Source organism: Cyprinodon tularosa, unplaced genomic scaffold, assembly GCF_016077235.1.
Source record: "Cyprinodon tularosa strain WSP-4 unplaced genomic scaffold, ASM1607723v1 ctg353, whole genome shotgun sequence".
NCBI classification, from domain to species: Eukaryota; Metazoa; Chordata; class Actinopteri; order Cyprinodontiformes; family Cyprinodontidae; genus Cyprinodon; species Cyprinodon tularosa.
This window is the reverse complement of record NW_024039067.1, coordinates 36,580-55,026: the sequence shown is the minus strand read 5'-3', so window position 1 is coordinate 55,026 and position 18,447 is coordinate 36,580. Positions and strand designations below refer to the sequence as shown.

The following is an 18,447-nucleotide window of genomic DNA, read 5'->3' as shown; positions in this document are numbered from 1 at the left end:
AAACAGAAAATAAAGGATAAATGGCAAAACGAATGGGAGAAAGGAAATAAAGGACGTTGGTTTTATAAAATTCAAAAGAAAATTGGAGAAATGAGAAGAACAGAAAGAACAAGAAGAGAAGAAACAATAATTTCTAGATTGAGGTTTGGTCATACCGGATTAAATGGTACTCTGTTTATCTTAGGAAAACATAGGAATGGGAAATGTGAATATTGTGGGGTAGATGAAACAGTTGAGCACGTGATGTTATACTGTAACGAATATGAGGAGGAGAGAAAGCAATTCATTCAAAATTTGAGTAAAGTAAAAGTTAAATTAGATTTATTTCAATTATTCAGAAGTTATTCAGATAGTAATATTTACAGTATAGTATTTCGATATCTAAAAATAACACATTTATATAATAGAATTTAATTCCTGAGAGTCATTCTGGTCCACACTCCATTCCAGTAGATGGCGGAAATGCATCTATCTGTTGTTTGCCAACCGCCAAAAATATCAAAGAAGAAGAAGAAGAAGAAGAAAGAGAATTGGACCAATGAGAAGATTAGAAAGGAACAGGAGAGAAGAGATTATTATTTCTCGACTTAGAATAGGACACACTGGATTGAATAGATCGTTATTTTTGATAGGGAAACATCAGACAGGGAAATGTGACTGTGGGGAAGATGAGACTGTGGAACATGTCATTTTAAATTGTAGTAAATATTCGATACAGAGAAACAGGTTAATCGGTCTCCGCCAAGTGACGTCAATTGTTTACCTCGGGCGCGGTACACTATGCCTTTTCCACTTAAAATGGCGTCTTAGCAACAAATGTCACGTGACTGGCGGAGACCGATTTTCCTAAATCCGCCCCTTTTTTCAGGCTTATGTTAACTGTAATGACTTATCTTGGACAGGCTGCTATGTAAACAGGCCTTTAGTCCTTCGTTTAGCTATGCTGCGGTTGTTTACACTACACCTTTTCCAACTAAAGTCAAACAAAAGTCACGTGACTGGCGGAGACCGATAAGGAAACTTAGTGACATGAAAATGAAACTTGACATTGTCGATTTATTGCAGAAGGAATCAGGAAGCAGAGGATATCAGGTTATATTTGAATTTTTGAAACAGATTAGGTTGTATAATAGGGTATAGTTTTAATTTTTTTTTTTTTTTTTGCCATGTAGTCCACACTCCATATACCAGTTAGTGGCGGTAATGCTCACCTAACGTTTTTTGCCAACCGCCAATAAAACTCAATAAGAAGAAGAAGAAGAAGAAGAACTGGTAGCTAGAAGCATTAGCTTAGCATGTGTGTGGAGTCATTGTAGAGAGGCTGATAATCTGGGAGTGTTTGCAGTGAGAATGTCTTCAGTCCAGCTTCAAGGAGAGTTTATTACCGAGCAGTTAACTCCTGCTGAAGAAACATTCACGGAGTTTAAAGGGAGTTTGGTCAATTCGGAGGAAAAGATGGACGATCAACATCTACTGCTGGATTTCACCAGGATCCCCCAGATCATCTTACACCGGATAGGTAGGAAACACCTGATAGAAACGATTCCCTGATGATGCACATTGTGAATATTAGCCTCATCTGATTGGAAAACGGCTTAGAGGAGATCAAGATGCTAAGCTAAAGCTAACTTCCGGTTAAAGCGGAGGTTGACTAAAGGCTAAAATCTGCATCATGTTTGGTCATTGCAGCCTTTCCAGTGTGATTGGCTAAAGCTTGGTTTATTTGGGGCTTCCACTCTCTGTGTTTTCCTTCTTCTTCTAGAATAAGAAGAGGAGATGTGTTAATGATGGCAGCAGCAGCAGCTCCTGCTGGCGATGCTTCTCTAATGGAAACATTTAGAGACATCCTGTGATTGAACTCATTAATATCACCACTATCAACAGATTGGAGAAAAACTCCAGGAAACAAATGACTGTCGCTCTAAAACGGGATGAAAAGTTAGAAGCTGCTTTGTTTTCTGCTTCCTCATGTAGTGTGGTGTTATCAGCTGCTCTCAGTGATCCAAACACAAATGTTCTTTAAAAACAAGAACTTTAAACAGCTTATTACAGCTTTTTAGACAACTACAACAACCTGATTGATCATCAGTTTAACAGAAACAACATGGTGTAAAAATCACTGATAGTTACTTGATTAATAGATAAATTAATCTGGATTAATCCCCCCTCCTAAATAAATAAATAAAAATATCTCATTTTGATTTATTTTTGGGGAATTTTGAGAAAAAAAGAATCAATAACAGCCATGGAAGTAAATTAGTAGAAAGAAAAGAAAAACAAGTTTTTATCAACAGATTAATATCAATGTAGATTAATTCAGCTCCCACACAGCCTACCCCCCAAAATAATCCTCACAGGAATAAACATCTGATTTTTCTTTTAAGACATTTGGAGGCAAATAAACCCATTCTAAACTGTTAGGTTTATTCTTTATTAGAACTGAGTTTTTACACATTTGTAAAGGGAATGCTGTAAAATCCTTTAAAATTAATTGTTTAGAACATTTTCTTTCTTGTGTTACTAAAATGTAATTTGATTGTTTTCACTTTAGTGATGCGGTGCAGCCTCAGCATGTGGAACAGAGAAACAGAGAGTGACATCAGTACATAATCATTATTATTATTATTAGAGCACTGAGAATGAACTGGCAGTAATCGTCTCTCCCTCTTCAGATCAACTCCTCAGCTTCTACTCGCAGCTTCTAGAAAGCTAAGCTTAAATTTAACAGTTAGCCTACAAAATAGCAACAATGCTCTCACTAATATAGGGTTTTAAAGATGGGTTTGACAAAGATAATTCACTGACTGATTTACTCTGTGTAGGGGGAAGCCATGCAGAGTATAAACCCCCAGATTCTACATCCTCCTTCAGAACTCGGCTTTGCCCAGGGACGTCATGCGGGGTCCCTGTCTGTCATGTTAATCAATGTGAACTGTTCCCCTGAAATCCCACATCCTCTATCAGCACTCCGCTCCTCTCCGCTGCGCTCCAGACCGCCTGATCAAAGCAAAGCCTGCAGCCTCCGCTGTTCCTCCCATCCTGCTCCGCTCAGACTTCTTCTGAGCTCGAGGAGAGCATGCTCTATATTATTAATACATTCATAGGAGCAAAATATGCGGTGATGAACGCTTAATTAAACATGACATAAAAAAAATCCCCATCAGCATCCAGCATATGTTCAGTTTCTGTCCAAATATTTCCGTTTTGTTGTGGATTTTTCTAACAGGGATAACTAGGATCATCCAAGGTTTGGATGAACTATGTTTGTTCTCTGCTTCCAAACTCAGCATCTCTTCATCCATGCCTGAGATAAGAAGTTTGTTTGGAAGTTGTGAGATTTGCTCCTGTAAGTTGTTGTGACTGGATTTGATGAAACTTTTAAGCCTCTCTGTATAAAATAAATATTTTGATGGAGATGAGAAATCTGCTTCCTGGTATGTTGAAGTACCAATAATTTGCATCCAATCATTTGTTTAAACACTATTAGTTTTGGGGAATATATACAATTATGCTCTGATTTGTCGTTAACAATCGATCGTTACAAACTGGATCTTCTCTGTGTTCTTTTTCCTGTTTGGTGCGATTGTAATTACGGATCTTGACCTTGACGGACCAGCCGGAGCGGAGCAAAAAATAGCTCGGCTCCATATTTAGATGGTGAAGGACGGAGAAGACGCACGTAGACGGTGACGAGTTTAGGAGTAGCGGTGGATGTGGAACAGCTCTCATTGATTAACATGACAGACAAATACTCCTCAGGACGTACGTGAGCGCAGCGCTGACAGAGTATGTGGAATCTGGGGGTTCCACATCCACCGTTACTCCTCTGAACGTCACCGTCCATGTACGTCTTCTCCATCCTTCACTGTCAAAATACGGAGCAGAGCTATTTTTTTTCTTCCCTCCAGTCTGCAGGAAGCCGGCCAGGTCAAGATGCAAATTTGCAATCGCACCAAACAGGAAAAAGAACGTGGAAAAGATCCGGTTTGTCAAATTAAAATATAGTAACAATGGATTGATTAGAGCAATTCTTATATATTCCAAAAAATTAAGACAGTTTAATTAAATTGTTGGATTAGAATTATTGATACTTCAACATACCAGGAAGCAGATTTCTCATCTCCATCAAAACATTTATTTTATACTGAGAGGCTTAAAGTTTCATAAAATCCAGTCATAACAACTTCCAAGAGCGAATCTCACAACTTCCAAAGAAACTTCTTATAGCAGGCATGGATGAAGAGATGCTGATTGAGGAAGTAGAGAACAAACCAACTTTTTATGATCCTAATTATCCCTATTACACAGACTCACAGCGGATGGAGGATCTGGAATCTGAGGGTAAAGCTGCAGACGCTATGACAGACGGCTCATTTTAAACACCGAATATAATACATCAAGCTTCATCAGCCCTTAAAGGACAAGACTAAAAATATTGAGTTCCACTGAAATTTTTTTTTTTTAAGAATACAAATATGAAAAGTATGCTTTATTAGACAATACATGTATTTTATAGTGAAACTATGAAAAAAGAGAAGCTGCTGTATTAATTTAATGGAGAGAAACATTAGCTCTTATCAGAAGCCAACATCCTCAAAGTCGGTTCATCCTCTGCTTATTAATTCCAGTAAACAGACGCTGTTAATTGCTCTTTTATTCTTTAGTCTCCAGCAGTTAAAGGATCCAAAGGTTGGTCCTGTTTCTCTCCTCTCAGATCAGCTGTGATCACCTCTGGTTGGTCAGCTGGTCAGAGCGCGGATGAGGTGGACAGTGGACCGGTCTCTACAGAGCTTTTTAGGAAACCAAACCAATTCCACAGAGAACCAAAGCAAGTGCTTTAATCCTGCTTTAAGATTAGATTAAGATTAAAGAACATTGCATTTTTGCACATTAATCTTGTAACTCTGACAGCCCTTCTTGCAAGTTTTTCTTTTTTTCTTTACATTCACTTTATGAATCAATTATAGTAAACCGCTGTTGACTTCAGCCAGATCTTGATGGACCAATCACAGCGCAGGAGGCGGGACTTTATGATGCGCACTGCCTTTTCTGCTAACATAACAGAAAGATATTTTAAAGATGCCCTTTCTGATGTCTGAGCTTAAAACCTTAATGGCAGACATCTTTAGTTCCATTTCTCTTTAGAAAAAGGCCTTTTGGTATTTTCAGCTTGACATGTTTCACCGACAATAAAATCAGATCTCTGATATCAGATGGAGCTTGGTTATTTAAGGCTTTATATGTGAGAAGGAGGATTTTAAATTCTATTCTGGATTTAACAGGAAGCCAATGAAGAGAAGCCAGGATAGGAGAGATATGATCTCTCTTTTTCATTTTCATCAGAACTCTGGCTGCAGCATTTTGGATCAGCTGAAGGCTTTTAACTACAGTTTGTGGACTTCCTGATAGTAAAGAATTACAATAGTCCAGCCTTGAAGTAACAAATGCATGGACTAGTTTCTCAGCATCACCCCTGGACAGGAGATTTCTAATCTTTGCAATATTCCTCAGATGAAAGAAGGAAATTCTAGAAACCTCTTTGATATGGGATTTAAATGACAGGTCCTGATCAAAAATAACACCAAGATTTTTTACTTTATTATCTGAAATCAGTTTAATCCCATCCAAATGAAGTGACTGGCTAATCAGCTTCTTTTTCAAAGACTCTGGTCCAAAGACTATAACTTCTGTTTTGTCTGCATTCAGAAGCAGAAAGTTAAGAGTCATCCAGGTTTTTATGTCTTCAGACATGCCTGTAATCTATGTAATGGATTAGCTTCATCTGGATTATAGACAGATATAGCTGGGTATCATCAGCATAACAGTGGAAATTAATCCCATGCTGTCTAATAATTCTACCGATTGGGAGCATATATAAAGTAAAGAGAATTGGTCCTAGCACTGATCCCTGTGGTACTCCACAGGTAACCTTTGAGCATGAGGAAGATCTATCATTAACACCAACAAACTGAAATCTGTCAGATAAATAGAATTTAAACCAGTCTAGTGCTGTTCCTTTAATTCCTACGAAATATTCAAGTCTGTCTAAAATAATAATTTTATTAACTGTATCAAATGCAGCACTGAGATCTAACAGGACAAGTACAGATATAAGTCCATTATCTGAGGCCATGAAAATGATCCTAATGGCTCTTGGAATACTGGTCATCAGTGTTTTTGTGGCCATATTAGCTCCATGGGTGATTAATAGGTTTTAGCTTCAGACAAACCCTAATAAGCTCCTATTTTATTTTCTAGAACCCACACGCATTGCTTTTCCTCTCTACAGGACACCATCAGGAAATTCACTCAGGAAATGTTCTTTCCACACATATGCTAATGTGTAATGATCTTTTATTAGCAAACTCTGACAGAGCAAAGAAAGCAGCAAGACTCAAGCTAAATATATAAATAAAAAATCAATATAAATATGGTTCAACCATCTGACCCCTCCTTTATGCTGTCTGTTGGAGTTTCTTCAATTGGTTTGGTCAAATGTTTTTTTCTGCAGCAGTGACAGCAAGTATCCTCCTCTTGAGTGATACGGCTGAGTTACTTTGCTCTTCTGTGATGAGGAACCCAGACAAGAGCAAAAACAGCCCTGCTGATTGCTACATTTTAGCAAAAAATGAGGAAGCTGCTCCAGACGGCTTTATCATTTAGGCCTGTTTTTCTCTTTCTAACCATAATGCTTCTTTTTGATACGATAGAACAGAGAATTTCATGAATCACTTAAAATCAGCTCAGCCTCTGACACATTGAGCTGGGGTCTGTCTCTTCCAGGCAGAGGTGTACAGGAAGCGCTGCTGAGGCTAGGGTGTCTCATTACTTCCTCATTTGCCAGACAGTCACTGTGGTGTTGGATGTGAATTCTTTACTTTCTTTAATAATTCTTTGTGGGGAAACAACTTTAGGCCAGAATGAACTTCATATCTTCAGGTTTCTTGGCAGGATCCACTCGCTCCTCAAAATCAAGGACAGAGTTTGGTGCTTTTATGTGAAGTGTCCTTTATTTAACCACCAATAGAAAGTCTTTCTGCTGTGTTTGTCTTTCAGACCGCCTGCAGGATTATATTGGAAAAGAGGAGGATTTCTCTGACCAGCAGCTCTGTGGACAGGAGAGGAATTCCAGTTTGGATCAAGAGGAACCAGAAGCTCTGCAGATAAAAGAAGAGCAGAAAGAAGCAGAAGATCCCTGGACTAAAGAGGAAACCATGGAGCTCCCCATAAGTGAGCAGGAAGAGCAGCTTGTTCTGAAGCAGGAGACTGAAGAGAAACCTTTCCCATGTTTGACATGTGGAGAAAACTTTCTTAAAAAAGAACATTTAATGGATCACATGAGAACTCACACAGGTAAGAAGATTTATGAATGTCTGTGGAAAAATGTTAACAAAGAAATCTAGACTTGATAGGTACATCAAAGCCTCCTACAAACCTCTTAAAAGCACTTCTGCATTATCCTTTGTCAGCTTCATTTTCTCTATCTTTCATATTGATTCTTTTTTTTCTCTCCATTAAAATAAAATGTCTCCACGGCCTCCTTCACTAAAACAGCGGCCATTTCATGACACTTGATCATAAATGTGTGAGAGCTTAGAGAGCAGCAGGTGAGGTCATTCTCAGCAGGCATGCTCTTCTTCTCGTAACACCGGTTCAGTGAAAAGCTAAAGGGCTATTCCACCTGTTTTATTACAGCCTTAAGTGTCATTTATCTGCTCTTCATTAAAATCTAAACCATTCAGACGCTTAAAAACTGGTTTATATTATTTCAAGATAAAAGCAGAATTTTTAAAACTCCCTTTTGGTTTTGTGAAAGCTTTTTCTGCTTTGTGAAATTCAATAAAGAGCCCTGGAAGGGCCTATTTTTATTTTTTGCATCTGGGCCACATATTTAACCTGGCATAAACCAGATTGACATGTAGTTAAATTCAGTTCCTACACCGTATGAATCTGGGTATCGTTCTGTAGAGGCTGTTAGCAAAAGGGAGGATCATTCAGTACAGTTCTTCCAGCTGATTGGGTATCCATCTCTCATGTCCAGCTTTTAGCCAATCACAGCAGCAGTAGCAGCTGACCAATCACATTCTTCATTTGTTTCAGTGTTAACTGATAAATCAATTTCTTACCAAATCCGGTTGAGAGGAAAACACAAACATCTTCTCCATCCACAAAGGCAAAAATCGTGTCCTTTTGCTCATTTTTCTAAAGTAATAGAGGTATTCCAGCTAAAACAGGAGCAGACATTTTAGTTTTCTTCAGCCTTCTGCCTCTGGTTGACATGTCGTCATCCAGGTCTCTGCATTTCAAATAGTTCAAAAGGAACAATTGGCTTTATCATATTTCTATTGTCATCCTCTATAATATCTAAATGCTTTAGACTTCAGGTTTATCACAGTGATGCACAGTTGCTTCACCTCAGACCGAGTCATTAAATAGGAGGAGCTTGAACTGCATGAATCTTTGTCATGAGAATAACAAAAAGTTTGTCTCAGGAATGTAGTGTGGATTAGTTTTCACTCTAGCCTTTAAAGTGAAGCAGAAATAAACCGGGGAGGGAAAAGATTGAAACTGTGTTTTGTGATGGAAATCAATATTTCTTTGGGAGAATAATGTGATGGAAAATGTCATCTATGTTAACTTCACCCTGTTTTTCTAAGATGTTCTGCATTACCCATATTGTGTCTTCAGAAGAGGAGCATTGTGTCCTTTTACCATCCTTTTAAATCTTTCTCTACTTATTGTGTCTAAGGAGTTAGAGAAGGTTTACAACTAGCTCTGTACTGAGGTCAGCGAAGACAGAATGCTGGATAAAGAGCTGGATCAGAGCAGAATGGGATGCAGCTCTGGCTTTCTGGAGAGCACCTCCCTTTTATTTTGGCCTTCTGTAATAAATGTGTGTGCAGGTTGTTGGGGCGTTGTTGGGCGACACAAGGATGAGTGTTTCTAAGCACCTTGTGGAGAAATGTCCTGGGTCCTGAGTAGCGAGGAAACAGGAAGTGATTCTTGTGGGATGGAAGAAGGAAATGCTGAAAACAAAGAAGATTGGAATAAAGTTGAATCAAAAACAAAAAAGGGGGAGTCCAACACAGAACAATTAAGATGAACAATCTAGAAATTCTACAGGAAAACAAAATGATAACAAAGTAATATGGAATATTACTCGACAAATATGGAAAATGAGGGAAAGGAGTAAAAATGAAATGCTGTAACTGTGGTGGAGAACATCCTGCTGCGTATCACGGATGTGAAGAGAGCAAAAGATCTGAAGAGAGAAGAAAAGTGAAATTAGAGCTCGGAATAACTTTACTGATGCTGCAAAAAGAATCAACATCCCAGTCAGAAAGACCCAAATCAACAGTGGTGAAAATGAGCCGTGCAAAATCTCTAGAGGAGCGTCCCAAAATGGCAGAAGACTCATTCATTGTAAAAAAGAAGGATTTTGTACTTTTCATGGTAGAAGTGATCAATTATAGCGCTCAGACCACAAACTGAAAAAATCCAAATAATAGTGAAAGCTGCAGAAAAGTACAGGGATTAAAGTATTCTGGCCCTAAGCCAGATTTTCAGCTGGTAGCGATTGCCCGTGGCTTAGGGTGACCAGACATCCCCGATTTCCAGGGACAGTCCCCGTTTTGGACCACCTGTCCCCTGCTAAAGCTGTCCCCGCCAATGTCCCTGATTTTACCGTTTTATGAATAAAGGGGAAATGTTGCATATAAACTGTTACTATAGTAACAGAAACAGCTGTTAACGTATAGATGAGGAGCAGAGCGCTTCAGTTTGAAAATAGACGAGGAAGTTGGTTATCACAGCCGGCTGGACGCAGCTACCCTGTGTTACCCCGATATCCCACACCGTCTGTCAGCGCTCCGCTGCGCTCCAGACCTCCTGTTCAAAGAAAAGCCTGCAGCCTCCGCTGTTCCTCCCGTCTCGCTCCGACTTCCTCCCAGATCGAGGAAAGCATGCGCGACATTATTATTAAATTCATAGCAAAACAAGTGGAAATGAACGCTTCATTTAATATGACATAGTAAAAAAATCCCCATCAGCATCCAGCATGTGCAGTTTCTGCCAAAATATTTAGTTTTTGTTGTGGATTTTTGTAACAGGGACAAATGTACATCCTTTCACAATAAGAGCTCATTTAAAACAAAAAGCACAGCTGCATCTATGAATAAAAAATAGGTTTATGATTGTAAAAAATATACTCCTATTAGGTTTCACTATAACTTTATTAAAGGACACAATATTTTAATGCCCTGAAGCTTATTTTTCATTCATCTATACGTGTAATGACAAAACATGTATTTTTGGTGTGGCTGCTTCAAGCTGCTCATGACAATGATCTAGATTTATAGATGTGTTTTAATGGTTGTAACTTAATCTGAATATAAAAATCTGACGTAACTTTTTTAATAGTGACACAGATTTAATCCAGGCTGCTGGAGGCGACCCAATGCACTGCAGCTGTCCAGGATACAGCAGAAACAACTGGAGGCCATTTCATTTTATAGTGATCATTGTTAAGAAAAAAATATGTTTTCCATTTTTATACATATAAAAAATGTTTATTTAAATTTTTTGGAATTGGAAAAAGAGGGAAATTCCCACAGACTCTGTATTGATGCAAACTATCCTGTTCCTGAACACAATGTTATATTTCTAACAAGGGAAGAAGACGGAGAGACTAAATGTCTCTAATTAACACTATTGATTGATTAATATTATTTATCTGAGGAAATAGGAGAGGCACATTCCTGGATTTCACACTTCATTTTAGTTTAAATATTAAAAAATATGTAAAAATGGATGAAAACATCTCTTTCCCCATTCCCTATTTTAATTTTCATAAAATGTTTTTATCTATGAGCTGGAAATGTCCCCAGATTAGATTGCAGAAATCTGGTCACCTTACCTTGGGTAAAAAAATCATTTGAAAATAAATTGACAGTAAATAAAAAAAAATAAGAAAAGACAATTGAAATCCCTGTTGCGTTTGTCAGCCAATGGTAGCAAAGGAGCGCTCTGAAACGAACAATATTAGCCAATTAGAAGAAGAAGGGGGCGGGTCTCAGGAAAGCGTGTACCACCTCCTCTCGTTTCTTGCTCAAGTCTCCAGATTGTGGCATAGTGCTGAAGTTCTACATGGGAGTCACCTTGCGGCGTTTACAGCTCCAGTCAACGAAGAGACGTGTTAAAAAGTCAAAAAATCAATAAATTAAACTTTGTTTTTGGAGAGAAGGATGATGGAGAGAACAGAATTGCATGAAGTGGGCACAATGCAGTTCATGAAGAAGCCACGACCATAGATAAGGGTCTCAATGGCGCTAAAATATCAACTTAAAAACCAATATTAATATGGTTTCACCATCTGACCCCTCCTTTATTCTGTCTGTTGGAGTTTCTTCAATTGGTTTGCTCAAATGTTTTTTTCTGCAGCAGTGACAGCAAGTATCCTCCTCTTGAGTGATACGGCTGAGTTACTTTGCTCTTCTGTGATGAGGAACCCAGACAAGAGCAAAAACAGCCCTCTGGCTCTACTGGAGATCAGCTCAGGCAGAGGTGTACAGGAAGCGCTGCTGAGGCTAGGGTGTCTCATTACTTCCTCATTTGCCAGACAGTCACTGTGGTGTTGGATGTGAATTCTTTACTTTCTTTAATAATTCTTTGTGGTGAAACAACTTTAGGTCAGAATGAACTTCATATCTTCAGGTTTCTTGGCAGGATCCACTCGCTCCTCAAACTCAAGGGCAGAGTGTGGTGCTCTTATGTGAGGTGTCCTTTATTTAACCACCAATAGAAAGTCTTTCTGCTGTGTTTCTCTTTTCAGACCACCTTCAGGATTATGTTGGAAAAGAGGTTTTCTCTGACGTATGCTTTTATGTAGTTAGATCAACAAAAGAATAAAGTGAAGTGTCCTTTTTTAGTCTGTAATAAAAAGTTTTTCTGCTGTGTTTGTCTTTCAGACCGCCTCCAGGATTATCTTGGAAAAGAGGAGGATTTCTCTGACCAGCAGCTCTGTGGACAAGAGAGCAATTCCAGTTTGGATCAAAAGGAACCAGAAGCTCTGCAGATAAAAGAAGAGCAGCAAAAGCCAGAAGATCCCTGGACAAAAGAGGAAACCATGGAGCTCCCCATAAGTGAGCAGGAAGAGCAGCTTGTTCTGAAGCACGAGATTGAAGAGAAACCTTCCCCATGTCTGACACGGGGAGAAAACTTTCTAAAAAAAGAACAGTCAATGGCTGACATGGGAAATCAAGCTGGTCAGAAGATTTATGAATGTTTGTCCTGTGGAAAAATGTTCACACAGAAATCTAGACTTAATCTTCACATCAGAATTCACACAGGTGAGAGGCCTATTTCCTGTTCGATTTGTAGCAAGAAATTTACTTACAAGAGTGGTTTGACTGAACATAGGAGAATTCACACGGGTGAGAAGCCTTTTTCCTGTACAACTTGTAACAAGAAATTCACTTGCAAAAGTCATTTGACTTGTCACATGAAAATTCACACTGGTGAGAAGCCTTTTGAATGTTTGTCCTGTGGAAAAAGCTTCACTGAGAAATCAACTCTTGATAAACACATCAGAACTCACACAGGTGAGAAGCCTTTTTCCTGCACAATTTGTAGCAAAAGTTTTACTCAAAGTTATTTGACACTACACATGAGAATTCACACGGGTGAGAAGCCTTTTTCCTGTACAACTTGTAACAAGAAATTCACTTGCAAAAGTCATTTGACTTCTCACATGAAAATTCACACTGGTGAGAAGCCTTTTGAATGTTTGTCCTGTGGAAAAATGTTCTCACAGAAATCTATACTTAATCATCATATCAGAATTCACACAGGTGAGAGGCCTATTTCCTGTTCTATTTGTAGCAAGAAATTCACTTGCAAGAGGGGTTTGACTGAACATATGAGAATTCACACGGGTGAGAAGCCTTTTTCCTGTACAACATGTAACAAGAAATTCACTTGCAAAAGTCATTTGACTTCTCACATGAAAATTCACACTGGTGAGAAGCCTTTTGAATGTCCGTCCTGTGGAAAAAGCTTCACTGAGAGATCTAATCTTAATTCACACATCAGAATTCACACAGGTGAGAAGCCTTTTGAATGTCTATCTTGTGGGCAAAGCTTCACCTCTAAGACCCGTCTTAATCATCACATGAGAAATCACACGGGTGAGAAGCCTTTTTCCTGTACATCTTGTAACAAGAAATTCACTTGCAAAAGTCATTTGACTAAACACATGAGAATTCACACAGGTGAGAGGCCTTTTGAATGTCCGTCCTGTGGAAAAAGCTTCACTGAGAAATCTAATCTTAACTCACACATCAGAATTCACACAGGTGAGAGGCCTTTTTCCTGCACGATTTGTAGCAAAAGTTTTACTCGAAAAAGTCATTTGACTTCTCACATGAAAATTCACACAGGTGAGAAGCCTTTTGAATGTCTATCTTGTGGGCAAAGCTTCACCTCTAAGACCCGTCTTAATCATCACATCAGAATTCACACGGGTGAGAAGCCTTTTTCCTGCACGATTTGTAACAAGAATTTTATTGGAAAAGGTAATTTGACTCAACACATGAGAATTCACACGCGTGAGAAGCCTTTTGAATGTCTGTCATGTGGAAAAATATTCACTCAGAAATCTAGTATTGATAAACACATGAGAATTCACACACGTGAGAAGTTGTTCTCCTGAATTATTTGTGACAAGGGTTTTAAACAAGACGGTTATTCGGTTATTCAGATGACATTCATTCATGATGTGGAATGATTTATATTTGAGGTGGGCATATATTAATTTCTGTAGTCTTGGAATTAATCTAGATCAATCTAGATTAAAACGGCTGATTTGAATTCTGCCAAATGGCTTCATGAATCAGAATCAGAATAACTTTATCAATCCCTTGAGGGAAATTTTTTTCTTGCCGTGCGAAAGAAATTTACAGAAGAGGGGAAAAATTAGATTGTGAGTACAAATAAGATATAAGAATAAAATCTGATAAGGATGATATGTGTGTGGTACCTAAATAATAATTAAAAGTAAGTCTTTGAACTGGTGCATTAGACCAGGGGCTCATCTCCTGTTTCCAGAATGCATCACATAATACTACTGAAAGCAACATTTTCAAAAAGCATCCAACTTTACCCACATTCACCAAAGCAATCATCAAGAAGCAAACATAATGTGGTAATAATTTGCGGTGTCTTGGTAAAATGAAATTTAAAATGACAAAACATGGCCTACCTAAAGTGAAGGAGTGCAGTTCCCAGCTGGCATCAATGAGGTGTACACTAATGCTGAGGTAGTTCTCATTATAGACAGATGTCTAGTGGTCCCTCGTCAGTGCTAAACACGTCGCCTCAATCAACTTTAGCAGCTTTCTCTGCAGCGTACTGCTCATTTATTCTCCTCCACAGTTAGACGCCACAGGTATGAACACTAGTTCCATGTTTGACTGGTGAGAAAATGTCCATCTAGAAACTCCTTCACCTCACTATATGAGAAACTCACAGGTTAATGGTCTTTTTCAAGCAAAGTTTTGAGAAAGCCATTAATTAACAGCTCTTTTTACATAGAAACTAGAACAGATAAGGTGTTCTATTGTAAACTAGTAAATATTCAGGTCCTGGGTGAATATGTGGATGTGAACATTTGAAAGTTAATTATTTTGGACCTGAGTAAATTAGTAAGAAAGTTGCCCTGACAAAAAAAAGGTGTTTGTATTCATCATTCAGCTAAAAGAACCTTTTAGCTGAATGATAATCTATTGGTTGGAAATATTCCAGAAACATACATTCAGATGAAAATATCCTCAGATGAAAATAAAAGCAAAGGTAGGACAGATTTAATGAGCTTTGCTCAGTTTTGCTGATTATTCTGGGGGATTTTTTAAGAATTCAGCTGCAAATGATCAGAGTTTTGCTAATTCAGTGTCTTGTTGGCTTTCATTAGCAATGCATCAATCAGCCCTGCTACGTGTGTTGTTGAAACCAGGCCCACCAAAACTCCAACTTTATTTGGCTCAGTGTTAGAGCTATGGTCAATAGATATTAGAATGAAGTAGATCATCTATAGAGGAGTCTCAGATGAAGATTTGGGACATATAGAAGTGTGTGTCAGTCTCAGAGTTAGTCAGCTACAAGCTAATTAATGTTGTAAAGTAGCTCCAGCCGCCTTTAAAGGCTCTGGATTATGGGGTTAAACTACGGGACATCAAAGAACTCAGTTTAGAGGCTGGAGTCTGTAGTTCAGGTAAATTAAGTCCTAAAATGATGAAACATGTTTGTTTAAAAAGATAAACAAGATTGATGATGTTGCTGTTATTTTACTGATCAGTTTGAACCTGCTTTAACTCGGTAAAAAGCCTTTGTTTTAAAAATGTATTAAAGAAATCTGACTCTCCTCTAGAAGTTTAAAGTTTCTGCTTTTTAGAGATTTTTGAAAGTATAATTTTCCTTTGAATTAATTCTAATAGTTTTGTTCTTGATTCTGTAGATTTTCTATTTTATACAACTGATTTTATGTTATATATTCTGCTGTGGATGTTTTTAATTATTGTAATCACTTCTAAACTGATGAATTAGCAGCAATAAAAACCTCATGGATTGAAACAATTTGCTTCTTTATATGGTTTCATATTAATTACAATCTTCTTCCATGTTTTCTCTGATGTTTTCATACGAACTAAAGCTCTAAAATAAATAGTTTAATGGCATTCACCTTCTGTCTTCTCCAGTCTTTCCTGTTGCTCCTCCATCAGCATTAATTCAATTCAATTCAGTTTATTTATATAGCGCCAAATTCACAACACATGTCATCTCAAGGCACTTTACAGTTCAATCAGATCATACAGTCAAATTGATACAAAGTTTTCTATCTAAGGAAAACCAGTTGATTGCATTGACTCATTGACTCAAATACAATCCCCCACACTAAGCATGCTTGTAGCGACAGTGGAGAGGAAAAACTCCCTTTTAACAGGAAGAAACCTCCAGCAGAACCAGGCTCAGTGTGAGCGGCCATCTGCCGAGGCCGACTGGGGTTCAAGGAGACAGAAGCAGAGATACAAAAAGCAGCTGTAAAAGGCGGCCCGTCCAGGAAACACACAGCCAGGCAGACGAGCTCCAAGGCAGCTCCCATGCCAGAGGACGAAGAGAGCACATCCACTCAGTCACGGTCAGAGAAACAGGACCACACTGGAAAACAGGCCGATCTCCAACATCTATAAACAAGGGTGTTGATAGAAGCAGCACAGCTGATGTTTCTTTCCAGGATGACGTCACAGCCAAACAGGAACAGACGAGGCAAAGCTACTCTGAGGAAAAGCAGAGAGAGCAGAAGGTTAGAGATTGAACTAACAGATTCTGCAGAATAGGAGAACAGAGAGAGAATGAAGCAGAATGATGAAATGGGGGTCCCTATGTCCTCCAAAAGTCTAAGCCTATAGCAGCATAACTATAGAGATAGCTCAGGATAACCTGAGCCACTCTAACTATAAGCTTTATCAAAAAGGAAAGTTTTAAGCCTAGCCTTAAAGGTAGACAGGGTGTCTGCCTCACGGACTAAAACTGGTAGTTGGTTCCACAGGAGAGGAGCCTGATAACTAAAAGATCTGCCTCCCATTCTACTTTTAGAAATTCTAGGAACCACTAGTAAACCTGCAGATTGAGAGCGAAGTGCTCTGTTAGGAACATAACGAACAATCAGATCTCTCATATAAGATGGAGCTTGGCCATTTAAGGCTTTATATGTGAGAAGGAGGATTTTAAATTCTATTCTTGATTTAACAGGAAGCCAATGAAGAGAAGCCAGGATAGGCGAGATATGATCTCTCTTTTTAATTTTCATTAGAACTCTGGCTGCAGCATTTTGGATCAGCTGAAGGCTTTTAACTACAGTTTGTGGACTTCCTGATAGTAAAGAATTACAATAGTCCAGCCTTGAAGTAACAAATGCATGGACTAGTTTCTCAGCATCACCCCTGGACAGGATATTTCTAATTTTTGCAATGTTCCTCAGATGAAAGAAGGAAATTCTAGAAACCTCTTTGATATGGGATTTAAATGACAGGTCCTGATCAAAAATAACACCAAGATTTTTTACTTTATTATCTGAAATCAGTTTAATCCCATCCAAATGAAGTGACTGGCTAATCAGTTTCTTTTTCAGAGACTCTGGTCCAAAGACTATAACTTCTGTTTTGTCTGCATTCAGAAGCAGAAAGTTAAGAGTCATCCAGGTTTTTATGTCTTCAAGACATGCCTGTAATCTATGTAATGGGTTAGCTTCATCTGGATTTATAGACAGATATAGCTGGGTATCATCAGCATAACAGTGGAAATTAATCCCATGCTGTCTAATAATTCTACCAATTGGGAGCATGTATAAAGTAAAGAGAATTGGTCCTAGCACTGATCCCTGTGGTACTCCACAGGTAACCTTTGAGCGTGTTGAAGATCTATCATTAACATGAACAAACTGAATTCGATCAGATAGATAAGATTTAAACCAGTCTAGTGCTGTTCCTTTAATTCCAACAAAATATTCAAGTCTTTCTAAAAGAATATTATGGTCAACTGTATCAAATGCAGCACTAAGATCCAACAGGACGAGCACAGATACAAGTCCATTATCTGAGGCCATGAGAATATCATTAGTGACTTTCACCAGAGCTGTTTCAGTGCTATGATGAGCTCTAAAGCCAGACTGAAACTCTTCAAAAAGTTCATTATGGTGGAAGTGATCGCAAACTTGTTTGGCAACTACTTTCTCAAGAATTTTGGATAAGAAAGGAAGATTGGATATAGGTCTATAATTGACCAAGTCATCTGGGTCAAGAGACGGTTTCTTAAGCAGAGGTTTAATTACAGCAACCTTAAAAGCTTTAGGTACATATCCCTGTAACAGAGATAGATTAATCACATCTAAAATGGAGGAGGAGATCAAAGGGAATACCTCCTTAAATAACCTGGTTGGAACTGGATCTAACATACAAGTTGAAGGCTTAGATGAAGACAATAATTTTGCTAATTCAGAGAGTTCAACTGGATCAAAGCAGTCTAAACCCGGTTCAGATTCCATGACTACCTCAGGTACAATCGCGGATAGAGGAGTGCTTATGATCTTATTTTTAATAAGATCAATCTTATTTATAAAGAATCCCATAAAATCATTGCTGCTAAGAGCAGGTGGAATGGATGGTTCAACAGAGCTATGGCTCTGGGTGAGTTTGGCAACTGTATTAAAAAGAAATCTAGGATTATTCTTATTCTCCTCTATTAATGAGGAGAAGTATGCTGCTCTTGCTTTACAAAGGGTCCTCTTATACAGCAGTAAACCATTTTTCCAGACTAGGAAGGACTCTCGCAGGCCTGTGGAGCGATATTTTCTCTCCAGTTTCCTAGCATTTTGCTTCAAAGTACGCAGCTCTGCAT

At 38.4% G+C, this 18,447-nt stretch overlaps 1 protein-coding gene across 1 annotated transcript; it reads left to right on the top strand.

Annotated features, from left to right (window-relative positions):
• The first annotated feature begins 1,492 nt into the window (after positions 1-1,492).
• Positions 1,493-14,726, top strand: LOC119790044 (gastrula zinc finger protein XlCGF8.2DB-like). The gene is made up of 4 exons (XM_038295353.1): positions 1,493-1,519; positions 7,057-7,353; positions 11,967-12,347; positions 13,269-14,726. Exons 2-4 carry the CDS (start codon positions 7,215-7,217, stop codon positions 13,706-13,708), a joined length of 960 nt encoding a protein of 319 aa, XP_038151281.1. The 5' UTR covers positions 1,493-1,519; positions 7,057-7,214; the 3' UTR covers positions 13,709-14,726.
• Positions 14,727-18,447: the final 3,721 nt, after the last annotated feature.

Excerpts from the sequence above, each read along its gene's own strand:
- LOC119790044 (XM_038295353.1), top strand. The coding sequence starts at position 7,215 with ATGGAGCTCCCCATAAGTGAGCAGGAAGAGCAGCTTGTTCTGAAGCAG. Across the intron at positions 7,354-11,966 it reads TCACATGAGAACTCACACAG|ACCGCCTCCAGGATTATCTT; the intron begins GTAAGAAGATTT and ends TTTGTCTTTCAG. Across the intron at positions 12,348-13,268 it reads TCACATCAGAATTCACACAG|GTGAGAGGCCTTTTGAATGT; the intron begins GTGAGAGGCCTA and ends GAATTCACACAG.